Source organism: Oryzias latipes, chromosome 7, assembly GCF_053564925.1.
Source record: "Oryzias latipes strain Hd-rR chromosome 7, Olatipes_Hd-rR_3.1".
In the NCBI taxonomy this organism is placed as follows: Eukaryota; Metazoa; Chordata; class Actinopteri; order Beloniformes; family Adrianichthyidae; genus Oryzias; species Oryzias latipes.
Genome location: NC_136243.1, coordinates 2,318,813 through 2,333,282, shown reverse-complemented (window position 1 = coordinate 2,333,282; position 14,470 = coordinate 2,318,813). Strand labels below are relative to the sequence as shown.

The window sequence follows — 14,470 nt, the reverse complement described above, 5'->3', positions numbered from 1 at the left end:
AAGTCAAAGCATTTCCAGCTCAGAATACAGAGGTCGCCTCTGACATGGAGGGAGGGCACTGCAAGACGGCGAGCTGAGCTCCTCCAACAAACCTGAAGGTTCTTCTTTGTCCTGACAGATGAATCCATCAGGAAAGTTTGCAAAAGCAAAAACCTACCCAAAGAAAAAGTCTGCTTTTCTGGAGAACAGGCTCCAGAACATGAAGACCCTCTGACCGGACGTCTACATTTCAGAGGATCGCAGAACTTTCCTCTGGTTCTGACACTGAAAGTGATCCCACAAGTACTAGAAATGTACCTTCAATGGTTTGTTCAGACCACTTTAATGTGCTATCCAAGACATTGGGAGTGGGGTCATCTGGACCCCCTCTTAATGTAATCCATGGACAGCATGGATTGAAGCAGCTTCATGTTCCCACTGGGACTCTGGGAGTTTCCAACAAGTCATTGTTGAACCTGAATATGTTTCAGTCATTTTATTTTCTATCTCTCTGATCCTTTAAAAAAAGAATGTCAAGAAGTAAACAACCAACAGACGTCAGTGGCAGAACAATCCAGACCTTTGAAAAGTTTCTTGTCAAACTCAACACGTCAGTGAAAGGTCCACGTTTGCTCAAGAGCATCAAGGCGGTTTAATCACCATGGAGGACTCTGTCCACCATCTGAAGTATAGTCTGCTTTGGTCTTGGCCCCCTGGACTGGAACGATGTTGTAAACGGGGATGGATCTGCTTCACGCTCAGCTGTGTAAAATATTCCAGCACCTCTCCACTGTGGCTGTTTCATTCACGATTTTGTTTTCCCAACAGGATCCCAAGGAGCGGCTGGGGTGTCAAGTCCAGACGGGCTTCACAGACATCAAGTCTCACACCTTCTTCCGCAGCATAGACTGGCAGCAGGTAGGAGCTCACTCTAACTGGTCGATTCCTGTTTTCTGTTCCTGAATGCACAAGAACATTCATAATAGTACGTCCCCCAAAGCTCAGTACTGCTGGCCTACAATGTTACCATAGCAACCATTCAAATATCTGGTCAAAAAGACATCATGCCACTGAACTGACTAAAGCCCTTTTCCTGTGGCGCCCTCACCAAGATGGCGGTCTCTCGGTTAGAACATCTTCAACCATGCTGGCGTGGTAAGCTCCGCGCCCGCTTGCGTGGTAAGCCCAACCCCCGCTGGCGTGGTAAGCTCCGCCCCCGCTTGCATGGTAAGCCCAACCCGCGCTGCCGATGTAAGGCCGACCCGCGCTGGCGTGGTAAGCTCCGCCCCCGCTGGCGTGGTAGGCCCAGCCCAGTCTCAAAAAGATTGTCTTTGGTGTAAATCTGTTTCGTTTCTAAGAACCTGAAACCCTCTCATGCTGCTGATATCAACCCAAATCCTCAGACTTCATGTCCAGCTGTGGGCAGCTGTGCTGCAAACAGGAACAGTTGGAGGTTTGGGAAACTTTGCTACAGTTACTGCATTTATCGGCTAAAGTCAGGCCCCTCAACGGTTTTTATTAGAGATCCAATCAGACCTGCTGCTAACATGCTAATTTCAGACCAAAGGGGTATTTTTTTTCTCCTTCCTCTCATCATCTGTTTCCATGGCAACAACAGTTTGCTCCCTGTAACTGCGCCTGCCTGTTAATCTCTTAGCATGGTTGTTTTGAAGGAGACAAAAACCGGCTGATTAAAGGCTCAGGGCTGCAGGTTTTGAGCTTTTCTTTCCTCGGTAGCAGCCTGAAGCGACAGATTCTCTGAGGCTGCGCTCCGGATGATGCGGGCCGCTGTCCTCCTCCATGCTGCGGCACCACGCTCCTCACCATCAGGGGCGGAAACGCAGACCCTCATCTGCTGCTCTGGAGCTACGAGGAAAAGTGGAGTGGGTTCCTGAAAAACAGTCAGACTGACTGAAGCTGTGATTGACACACGTGAAGAAGTCTGTGCAGGTCAGCCCAAAACAAGGACCAAACACAAAGTCATCAATGTGCTCGGGTCTCTGCAGGACCCCAGAAAACACCAGGAAAAGGGGCTGAAGCAGCTGCTAGAAGGGAGAGACATTTCTCTTTTACCAAATTAAAATTTCATCTGCCCACTGGAGGGAATAAAACATAAAGCAACATTATTTATGAGCGTCTGAGGAGGAGGAGATGTGCAGATCTGTGCTGCAGAACCAGAACTGTGCAGACATTTTTACTAAAACACGAAGGAAATATGGTTTTAAGGTATGATAAAGTTAGGCTGCAGCAAAATAAAAGACCTTTCTAAAAAGAGCACAGAGTGGTCTCATTACCCCAGAAACAGTTCTTCTAAATAAAATTAAGATTCTCTGGATGGAAAAGTCCAACAGCAGACTATCCTGAGTTTAAGTTCCACTCCGATCATCTTTTGGTCTATTTTCAAAGCGTTCCTAGTGGACTTTTAATTATGATTTTAGTCAAAATCATAAACCTGTGCCAGTTTCTAGTGCGGAGCAGCCCCGCCCCCCCTTCCCCATCCCATGCAGAGAGGAGCAGGGTGCTTGAGGCCCATCTAGCATATTTTCCACATATCAACTAAAGGCTTTTTCCAACAGCATTTTTCCGTCTGCTCCTGGTTCACAATGATTTTTAAGAAATACTCAGAAATTAAGTTTAAACCTTAGTTTTTTTTTCTATGTGTCTCCATCATCATAAGAATGCTACAAGAAGATGTTAAAAACACCAAAACATCATTTTTTATTAGCGTGGGTCTTTAATGACCCACAGGATCAGGATATGCTAGCTGTCCCCGTATCTGCAGGTCACGTTACCTTCATGGAGATCCTCCACAACCAAGTTCTGCTGGTGAAGAGGGGCCTTTGCAGAGACCTACCCCTTATTTATTCCAGGCGAAGGGAAGACTTTTTTTTTTTTTGCTCTGCCCGTCACCTATAGAATACATATATACCTTATGTGTGGTGGGAGGGGCCAGCAGCTGCCGAGTGTGTGGTTTTGTGGCTGGAATTCACAGACCGTCACCTATAGAATACATATATACCTTATGTGTGGTGGGAGGGGCCAGCAGCTGCCGAGTGTGTGGTTTTGTGGCTGGAATTCACAGACTGGGAGCCCTGGTAGATCAGAGCTGGGGCGTGCCCCCAGCGGGTCCCACCTTCATGTTCAGGGTTGCTGCATGTTTCCATCTTCTCCTTGGCCTGTCTGATTTTCTGACCACGCCCTTCTCCTTGGGAGTGGGAGCTCGCCCCTTGCCTCTGCTCTGTGCCAGACGTGATGGGGGGCTGCCTGGGGCGTTGTGCAGGTGCTGTCAGGGTGGTCCTGGGCTTCCTCTGGTGGCGGCGTTTGCTTAGGGTTCAGGCTTGTGCTCTCCATGCACCTCCACCTCTTTTCTGTCCTGTGGGGGTGTCTCCAGTTCTGTCTCTGGATGCTGGTTTGGAGTTTTGCAGCTACTTTTCTGGGGGGATTCTGGGGGGGCCTGGCTGCTTCTGTGCTGCCCACCAGGGGGCTTCTATGCAGGGGAGGGGTTCAGTCCAGGGTCACACAAAGCACACTCACCTGAACTCACCTGTCTGCTCACATCTGCACAAACATGGATGTTTGTTTGCAGACATCATGTGCACTACTTTTATTTTTTTAAATGGCGGATATGATGTCAGAGATTTCACAAAGTGAAAATCTAATCAATGTGAGTTTTTTGGTGACTATTTATGAATCCTCTGTGTTCTGATGATGTTAAAGTTGATGGTTTATTATAAAATACATTTAAAAACATTTACGCTGATTAAAACTGATTAAACGAAATGCATTGTGGTTTATTTCTGCCAGTCTAGGGAGCATTGATGCTGACAGGTTTTTCCCAGAATTCTCTGGGGCATTAGATTTTGAAATTGCAGATTCAGACAGCACTACAAAATGGCAAATGCCTATATAGTGCACTATGTAGTGAGTAGTGAAGGAATTTGAGCATAGCCTGTGTGTGTGTGTGTGTGTGTGTGTGTGTGTGTGTGTGTGTGTGTGTGTGTGTGTGTGTGTGTGTGTGTGTGTGTGTGTGTGTGTGTGTGTGTGGGTGCGTGTATGTGTGTGTGGATCTGCATAAATGTGTGTGTGTGTTTGTTTGTGCAGACTAGGGCTGCACCATATGAGGAAAACTTGCGATATGCGATAATGATCAAACTTGAGGTGTGTGAACAAAGAGCAAAACAACCAAAAACATAATTCTCCTTTCATTGCAACAGTTTAAAAATTATACTGCGTATTTAAATAATTTTTTTATCAGACACTGGTTTGTTTTATAAAAACGTACCGACATGTTTCGGTGGAATACCTTCCGCCTTCGTCAGGATCGTCATCAGGTGGGAGTGTGTGACGTCTTTAAAAACAGATGATTGTGACTGAGGCGGAGTCACCTGTCAAACTTTGACAAGAGACTCCGCCCCTTGAGCCCACACTTCCATGAACAGGGATGAGGGGGCCTTCCTGCTCTCCCATACCTGGAGTATACATCCTCCAGCAAAAAAAAAACCGACATCAAGGGGCGTAAATCCGTTATATGCATAAATGGATTTATTTGATTTGTTAAATACTTTAACAAAAATAAAATACTTTTGTGCACAAAAACAAAGTTCTTCAGGACATTGAAAACCTTCAGCCTTCAGAAACTCTTCTCTCTCTTCGTGTCAAATGCTTCTGTTCTTCTGTCCCCTCTTCTCCTCTTTCTCCTCTCTTGTTTTCTCTTGACTCGTTTCCATCCAATCCAGAATTTAAAAAAAAACCTTAACCCACATTAAACAAAATCATATAAATAACGTTTGTTTTCAAATACGAACTGGGTGGATACAAATATGTCCCAAAGAGCACAGAACTGAAGCCAAAACGCTGGACTCTGTTGTTTTGGACAGATACCATCTTCTGTTCTTTAGCTCTGTTCTCTGCTCAGCAGCTTGACAGACAGATAATAAATAAACCAGGGAGACACGACTTCTCCTGGCTCTTCGCTCCGTCCTTCATTGAAAGAAAGCACAGAAAACCTCACAAGAGTGGAACCTCTATAAAAACATGTCAAGAAGTGTTCTGTTATTTTAGGAACAGACGGCTGCCTCTCATGCAGAGGCCTGAAGACGACGGACTGGAGCGTTCCTGTAGAAGCCATGGTTTCACTGCTCATCCTTCAGCGGTTTAGACTCTGTGTCCTTCATGGGACAGCAGACAGCTTTTACAGCAACGACCCTCAGCTACAGGCAGAACAGTTAAGTGGGAGATACTGTCTGTTCTCCCCCCCCCCCCCCCCCCCACGCTCCTAATGCACAGACACATTCTCATCAGATGTTTGAACATTTGAACCACAGAGGAGGAGCCTTCACCTCATTCATCCATGTGTTCAAAGGTCCAGAAGAAGAAGAAGGAACCCTTGAGCATATTTTCCCTGCCCATCACTCCTGCAGCTGCTCGTGCACGCTCCACGTGCCTGAGAGTTTATTCCTGTCCGTTGCAAATGCCTGTTATGGCAGAAGTCCACCAAACGCCAGGGTGGACTTTAGGGCTCACTCTGATTAGATCAATGTTGTCAGAAAGCAGACAAAGTGTGCAGCAGAGGAAACATATTCCTTTTACAACCAAGAAAAGACAGGAAGCTCATCAGTGATGGACTCTCCTTTACTGTGTTCCTTCTTTTTTTACTGTTGTTATCTTTTCTTTTACTTTTGTGCTTTTAGGTGCCACTGGTTGAAGTTGTTGAACCTTTCAGCTGTCTGCCACTTTCTGCTCTACATATTGTCAACAAGTAGTTTGGCCTCTTTAGGATTCTTCCAGCTAATATCGTTTCAGCGTGTGATCCTCACCGTCTTCTTCCTCTCATTTTCATTTGCTCTGTGCCTGGCATCACTCGCTCTTCAGCTTTCTCTTCAGCTGAAGACTTGGCGATGCAGGAAAGATGGAGTCTGCTCCTTTCACCAGCCGTTTGCACTGGGAGCGTCATTCTGGATTCAAGCTGCTGCACTCGTACCTCTGAAAGCGGCGGTGGAGTGAGAGCACTTGGCGTCTGTGATGGCGGCGTCCTTGTTCCTGTGGAGCTGAAGAGCCTCATCAGGTTCACTGATGCTGCCTGAGCAGGAACCTCCCCCCTCTGTTGCCCACATTCCACCTCTGGGACGCCACAGAGTGTGTGGAGGAGGCGGGATCGTAGCAGGCCACCCTTCATTACAAACACACACACGGTCTACCCCCCCCCCCCCCCCCCAACAGCACATCAAAGGAGAGGGATGAGAGGAGATAAAAGATGGAGCATGAGTAAGACAGAGAGGCGAAGCACAGAGACAGGATGTGAGGGCGTGAGACTGACAGAGGAGTAGGCAGGTGCTGAAAAGATGAGGGGGGGGGCATTTTAAGAAGACACAAGTGTTTTTGTGTTTGAGGATTTTCTTAGAAAGAAGTCTGAACCCAAAACTCCAATAAAAAACGGAGACCACACAAAGCAACAACACACACACAAACAAAGTCTGCCTCACTGCCTTCAAAGCATCGCCGAAACTTCTTTTTTTTCCAGACACTTTGTCCAAAATCCTTTGAATTACAGCTGAAGGCCTTGACTCTATTTTTGCCTCCTTCATTGTAGCTTTGTACACCAACTGTAGAGCGAAGAAAGCTTTCCCAAAGCTCTCCACAGGACGGTCCTCACTAAGTTGTTTCAGTTTACCAGCAGATGGCGACAACGATTCAAATGTAGCACAGTCTTCCCCGCGCATTTGCGTTTATATATTCACAGTTTTTTATTTGCAGATTTTTTATCAGTCACATAAATCCTCCGGTTCGACACAAAAACTCAGCTCAAGACGCTTGTATGAGACTTTTGCTTCCAAATAAGGTGCTGTAGAGGGAGGAGGGGAGCGGAGATGCATAGCACGCCGCCCAGTCAGCTGAGGAATATTTCACAGCAACAACAGCCGGTTCTACCAGTTCCTGAACCGCTATAACCGAAGACTGTGCCCCTGCATGGAGAAATGGTATCAGCTGACTCAGAAGCAGCCAGAAAATATCCTGATGTGCTAAAAAAAAAAAGAAAATTGCAGAAAATAACTATCATCTGGAACAAGTGTTCTTCTGGGTGAAAATAACCGCTCACCCTGAACCAAAGAGGAAGGAAGCATGGACTCCTGGTTTTAAGGCACAGAGAGACGGTCCTAATGTGTGTTATAAAGTACACTATGGTTCAGTCTATTACTCTGAAACTTAAAAGAAAACTCTTTATGTTGAGCAATATTCCAATGTTCTTTAACATGTTTTACAAGACATCAGAAATGTTTCAGGAGGCTTTTTGATGAGTAAAGATCGGTGACGGACCGTCTTCAGCCGTGGGGGTGGGGGGTGGTTTTGCAGGACTCTCTGGTCCCAAACCCCGCGAATAAGGGGGGAATACTGTATATGATTACAAACTGGAAACAAGGAAGTGTTTGTCAGGAGACAATGACAGCAGCACTACCATCATTTTCCTGAGCTGGTTGTGAATTTCAGCAACTTTGATTCTGGTCATTCATCTGTTGCAGCGTTAAAAAATGCCCACTATATTCCGGTTTTATTTGCTTTCACACACAGCACTGTGGGAACCAAAGACTGAAATGGACTAAATCCCTTAGACAAATAGTGCAATTCAACAGCTGCTCATTTGGGGCGCTATTATCTGAAAACAAAACCTTACTTGGAAGGACAGTGGCTCGTCCCGCTAGTCCTCAGAGTGTCATATAGGAATACGTGTCTGGATGCATGGAAGAGGTGCAGTGAAAACAGATGCTCTGTCAGGTTTCTGTCCACGGACGGTCATGCGTGGCGGGGAGTGCATCCATGTAGCGCTCAAGACCACAGGCTGTGGTTAGCCCTATTTTGTACAGTTCTGGAGACGGCGATTCAGCAGCCTCTCCAACCATCCAGTCTCCATCACCAGAAATTGTCACAGAAAGATTAGCATCTTTTTGGTTTTTAGATTGTGAAACAAACACAGGAAACAGCTTAAGTTCTGAATATGTATATAAAGCATTGAGTTGATTTGCTCAGAGATGTTGGGTTATTTACCACTTCTTTTGTGGCTAAACTTTACCTCTCACCTGTTGCCAACATCAACGCAACTAATCTTATCGGGAACTCCGGACCCACGTCCACTTCTCCAACAAAATCCTGTCAATATTTTTGATTGAAAGTGTAAACTGTGCCCTGGTCAAGAAGGGTATTTCATGCCAGTGCCAGAGTAGTGTGTTGTAACCACATGAGGACTGTTCAGAAATGTCCATCACTACCTTTATTAGGGCGGCAGTTTAGCTCAGGCGGTAGAGCAGTTCATCCAACAACCAAAGGGTTGGCAGATCAATCCCCGCCCTCCCCAGCCAGCTGCCCCCCCCAAGCACGGCCAGCCCGTAGCACACCGCCTCCCCGAAAAACCCAGTGCAGGGCTTAGAGCTGGTCCACTGTTCCAGGGGGACCAGGGAACCACACAGTTACTCCGGAATCAGAGGGCCAACTACCAGCCAAATTCTCTTTTCCAGTACCTTGGAGTAGACTTTCCCAGAAAAGCTTAGAGGTTTCATCCTCCTGAAGCTGAAGCCTACCTTTTGGTCCCCTTTTTTTAAAAAGAGAACTGACCTGGTCTGCCAGTCCTGGGGCACAATTCCTGACCTCCAAATGATGTTTTCAAAGGTGTGAGGGGATAAAGATTCTCCCCTCTGTTTTCTCAGGTGTCCAGGACACATGGTGGAAGCTCAGCTGACCTTTCAAATGTGAACTTCCTGATACGGTGTCCTGGTGCCACATGCACTGACCCTTGTACTAAGATATGGTGGCCAAGAGGAAACCGTGACTGCTACAAAAATACATTAACAAAGCACGGCTCAGCTTCCAATCAGGGAAGCCGTTCCGCCCCTCCAGTTATTGCTGTCATTCGCCACATGGGTGTTGAAGTCTCCCAGTAGAATAATGGAATCCCCATTCAAAACACTTTCTATTACCCCTACTAGAGACTCCAAGTTGGCTGGGTACTTGGTGCTTCTGTTTGACATGTAAACTGAGACAGCAATAAGGGACCTGTCTTTGACAGCTCATTCACTGAGGCACACCTCCACACGGTACAACTGAGATGAGGGACTATGAGCAAATCCACACCAGCCTGCTGCCTCTCAATATGGGCAAAGCCAGAGTGGGTTTCAGAGCCTAACTATGTCTAACCAGTGCCACTCAGCCTCCTGTACAAGCTCGGACTCTCTTCACGACATTTCGTGACACGGTGGTTAGAGTCCACGTTTGTGAATTTTTGTGGATTGGACTATCAAGTTAACAGATTATAATGTGGCTGTCTACTTGCCTCTCTGATTGTCCATTCTATCTACCTGGACTACTTTTGGCACAGTTGACATTTAAGCATCCCCCACCCTCCCTTAAAAGAAATATGACTTCTGTTCTGCCAAGTTGGCTTTTACTAAATATCTAAGTTCATCCACTTCTACTGTATTTGTTTAGGGATATTGGCCTGATAGTGGTTCACAATGCAGCAGTTCACTTTTGCTCCAGACAAGCACTATTGGACTCATCCAGTCACACCAGCAACACACCAATGACATGTCACTTCAAACTTTGGTCAACAGCTAAGCGAACAGCTGAATAACATAAAACCAAGAGAACCCTGGAATAGATCTCACTTATGTTAAACTCCCAATCCAAAGGAAGGGGGTAACTGATAAGAGGATCCAATTACAATGCCACTATAAGCAGTATAGTGAAAAAGAGTGGACAAGAATATGAACACAGAAACAGTGTGGATGCCACTCAAAAGGAAACGTGAAACAGGTTCTTTAAATATGTTGACCTTTCAGCCTATCCCTTCGGGGGTCACCATAGTAATCAGCTTCACTGATTTGCACCAGGGATTTGGCAGAGATGTTTACACTGGGGGGCCTTCCTGACACAACCCTGTATTTTATCCAGGATAAGGACAGGGAGACCCTTGTGGCTACATGGATAGGCAGTAGTGCAAAGAGCCTTGCCCAAGGACCCACACTGCATGAAACTCAATGCACGCCCTGGGAATTGAACCCTGATCTCCCATGTGCCAGTCCTTATCCACCTGAACTAGCTAGGCTCTTGAAATATAATTTTTAGATCACACAAGTCTGAAAAAACAAACATGGAGAAAACGGAGTAGTACTGAAGAGCACTGACGAAATGCTACAATAAGTTTTCAAAAACTGTACTAACAAACCAAAACAGGCTAGAAGTCAAAGTAAACTTTATTGTAATTATCTATAATGTTTTCACATACATAGAAATTGAAATTCCGTTTCTCTCAAGCTCCAGTCTAAACAGGGAATCTAACTTCAAATGACAAAATAAAATACAATAAGATGAAAAAAAGAATGTGACTCTAAAAAGAGAAAAATAAAGTGACTGTAGTATAACAAAGTTCAGTCCAAAAATGAGCTGCTGCTGCAGCCAGATGTTGGCATCACTTTAAAGGCAGTCCTGGACTGCTTTCATTGGGGTAATAGAGGTGCTAAAATGAGCAGGAGGAGGGGTCAAGCAGACACATAAGGGCTTCCTAACGCCCATAGCTCACATCATCTCCTCTCTTTGGTCTGTGCACTGAAGTGAATCGCACCAGAGTTCATCTGCAAGTGAACAAGGACCGTTGCTCCCAAGAGGACCAGGATCGAGCCTGTTGGTCTGAATTCTTCCTAATGATGCTGTGCTGCTGGATTGTTGCTGTTTTCCGTTTGAAGCTGGCACCTTGGTCAGAGACAGGCATCTTTCCCAGATGAGACTCATGTGAGATTGCAGTTTGAGATGATCGGTTTTGCTCAACAGCAGTATTTTCTGATTGATCCAGCTCTGTAAGTCAGTTTGTAGCGCCCCCTGGTGATGGCGTTTCTTGAATGTCTGCTTGAGTCTCTGTTAGCTGTGACCCGTTGGTACTTGCTGATGGCCTGGCTCTGCAGTGACTCCATGACGGTAGAATAATTCCTGTTGCTCTTTAGCTCTAATGATCTTGCATCTGCGCCGCTTTTGACCTCATCCTGTTCTTAGTAAATGTGCTCGTGCACATCTGACTGATGTGCAACCATGGAAACACAGCAGACAAAAACTCTCAGGCTGAATCACTCGGGCCTAATCACCCCCCCCCCCCCCCCCCCACACACACACACACACATGTTTGCCTCAGCCTCTGCAGTCTTTCATAAGTGAAAAACAGATCCAGTTTTTAATCTTGCCTTTCTCAACATTTTGAAATAAGTGCAGAGTTTCTTCCTCAATCTTCCGACAGTCCAGGTTATTCTGTCAGAAACAGGTTTCCGTTCTTCAGCTCCTCTAGTCACGTCGTATTTTCAGCTGTTTCAGCTATGCTGGTGTGAAAACATTCAGCTCATTTCTGCTTCTACTTTTGTTATTCTAATTTTTGTGAAAAATGAAGCAGTTTATTGTTCATAATACAAAAGGGAAAAAGCTTGTAATGGTTGAAAAACTCTGAGCAGAACTTCTAGCGTTCAGCTATAGATAGGATTGGTTTGAACAGTTCAGCAGAACCCAGACTCTGTCCCTTTAATTATCTGTACTTTAGGAAACTGATTTGAACCATTTATTGATCCAGGCAACTTTTCATTTATGGATTTTAAATGTCTTTTTAATCATTTTTAGACATCATGTTGACTTATTGATTCTTTCTTTGGCAAACTGTCAATTTTTTGGGCTTTTTTCTATCATTTTTAGAATAAAAAAACAGCTAATTGAGGGAAGATCCTGAGACCGAAAGGACAAGTCTGTCCTTTTTTCCCAGCTGATTTGAAAAATTGGGTTTTTGCATACATTGTTTTTCTCCAGTGTTTTTTTGCTCATTCAGCTTTCATAATTATGAAAGTTAATAGACATTTGAATCTGTCATTTCAACCTCTATATCTTAGGGTGTATTCAGCCTGGAAAAATCTGTTGGTCCTGGTCCTGCTTAATTTGGTCCAGATCAAGTCCTGAACCTCAAAGCTTGGTCTGTATTCAGACTGATGTCAACGGGACTTACTTTTCTGTTCCAGACTAAAGCTTGCAAACAAAAGCATGTGACTAAAGATCTCTAAACTTATTGGTCAGGAATTACGAAGGTGGGGCAAAGCAACCACAGACAGAAATTATGGAAATCCTGCGCTTTTTTAGTTCATCCAAACTTTATATTTTGCTCACAAGTTTGGAACATCTGTATCAACGTCAAGTACAACCCTTTTTACTCACTTCTCTGGTCCGGTGGGGGCGTGCTGCAGGACAGTTACTGGCAGGAAGAGTGCTAAGAAGGTACGCTGATAAGTGTTTATGACATAGAGATTGTCAGGAAACGGTGAGAAGTACGGAGCCCGTGACCTGACATGGGTACAAAAAATTATTTGTTCCCCACAAAATAATTGTGACCTTTTACACAACCATTTTATTCCTTTTTTATTTTTAACTTGTCCTGTCCAACAGCTGGGCTGGCAGATGAAAACTGAGGGCCTCTTGTGTTGGACATATTTTACTTTAACTTTACACAACCATTATTTTTGACCGGAAATACACTTAAATGCTTCTGGTTACATATTTCCCATTATTAAGTGAAGTGCTTTAAAGCAATATTATAACTCAAATATATTTTGCCATTGCATCATTAATGCTCCTATTGACTGTAGCGAGGTGATGGCTACGCCAGGCAGCCGGCTATGCCAGATCGGTACGGGGGCTCGCGACTAGAGATGACATCACAATATTTGATAAGCTGTACAGTCATTTACACACTAATACAGCTCTTCCATTCTGCCTTACAGATTTCCCAGAAGTCTCTGTGAAAAACCAGTGTGCAACCAGCTAACTAGATTGGCGATTATAGACCACAATGCATTGCAATTGAAAATTTTTTGTGAAAAAATTGTGTTTGCATTTATTTTTTAAATTAACAACAGACATTTCATCATCAGAACACAGTAATTTTTAGATACTCGTATTGATTTGATTTCTCTTCTGTGACATAATTTTTCCCGTTTTTACAACAAGTAGTGTGCTTGGTGTCTCGCACTAGATAGTTTTTTAATAGCTAGGGATTAGGATGGGAATTTGGACACAGCCTATAAGTAGTTTGCCTAAGTGTTGTTGCTGTAGTGTGATGTCGTCATCACTAGTCGAAGCCCCCGTACCGATCTGAAAGGCCAAACAAAGATCGTGCCAAAAGGGGGCAGACAGAGAGCCCCTGCAGGATGGGGAGGCAGCCCGCTCAGGCCTCCTAAAACTGAACATCTGTGATGCTGAACTACTATGGCCTTGGAGGGGGGTTAAGGAATTTATCTTTATAAAAACAGGACTAAATGCAAGGACATTTGATCCACCTACACATGGTTTTACTGTGTGGTTCAGATAAATTGTAGTCTAGTTGTCTGCTCACTCATTACCCACATTTAGAGCTTTAATGTCACAGACAGCTTTGCTGCAGATGGTAGACGTGTTAAAAACCAGGAGGACCAGAGTCTGAAATGGAAGAACCTGGACGGTTCAGCAATAACAGTGAAGCAAAATCCTAAATGTGGTGAAGACTTTATTGTATCAGAAACTCACTGAGGTCATAATTATTTATCATGATAAAGTTTGAGAACAAAAAGGCTTTTTTGGAACTCTCTGAACTTAACACAAACGTCAAAAGTTCTCTCAGTGACTGCTCTGTTACCATGGTTACATTTTCCCTCTGAAATAAAAGAAGGGGTGGAGCCAATGTGTTTTGTGGTGCGGTTGAGCCATTTTCCACTGGAGTATAGATCCAGCCTCATGCTAACAACATGCTTTGCCGACCGCGCCCTCAGCAGTCTCTGCAGAGCCAGCATGAGCGAACATGGAGCTGCTGAGGAACAGTGTTCTGCTGCAGGCTCAGCTTCAGTCTACATGATAACTTCTGCTTTGATCAGATGGGTGGGAGGCTGCATTCACAGACGGGTCTCAGACTGCTTTCTGCTGCGTTCAGGTGCCCTTTGAAGGAACCGCCGTTTCGGCGTTGCTTTCTGCTGCGTTCAGGTCTTCCCCCTCCTCCGGTTGACATTATTTTGACAGGAAAACAAATACAAACAGAGCCCATCCAGAACTGAGCTTCCTTTTCCAGCCTGTTCTCCTTAGTGAGCAACGATAACATTCGTGGTTTCTTTGTGTTTCCTCAGCTGGAAAAGAAGGAGATGACGCCGCCCTTCAAACCGCAGATCTCTGACGAATTTGGTCTGGAAAACTTTGACACGCAGTTTACCAACGAGCCGGTGCAGCTAACGCCTGACGACGAGTGAGTACGACTGTCCCACTCTGCAGCTGCTTCTTCAACAGTCAAAGTCAGAAAAGAAGACGTAAATGCAAAGCTTTGTCAGTAATTAGACAGACAGACAGAAACTTTATGAATCTCCCAAGGGTGAAATTCAGGTGTCCGGCAGCAAAATACACACAATAAATAACAATAGAATGACAGTTCATAAAATAAAAATAATAATAATTACTTGAGTAA

The 14,470-nt window shown here is 44.9% G+C and overlaps 2 protein-coding genes across 4 annotated transcripts in view; one reads left to right on the top strand and one right to left on the bottom strand.

Annotated features, from left to right (window-relative positions):
* The window catches only part of prkcz (protein kinase C, zeta), a 105,215-nt gene that overhangs the window by 82,555 nt on the left and 8,190 nt on the right, over positions 1–14,470 (top strand). For all 3 annotated transcript variants that reach the window (XM_023957084.2, XM_023957085.2, XM_023957086.2), the window contains 2 exons: positions 808–897; positions 14,139–14,254. In XM_023957084.2, the coding sequence (XP_023812852.1) occupies positions 808–897; positions 14,139–14,254 (206 nt within the window). The remainder of the gene's footprint in view (positions 1–807; positions 898–14,138; positions 14,255–14,470) is intronic.
* Positions 13,516–14,470, bottom strand: part of LOC110015396 (uncharacterized) — a 51,321-nt gene continuing 50,366 nt past the window's right edge. Inside the window, exon 8 of the transcript XR_013657285.1 lies at positions 13,516–14,286. The gene's annotated coding sequence lies outside the window, so the exon portion shown is untranslated. The remainder of the gene's footprint in view (positions 14,287–14,470) is intronic.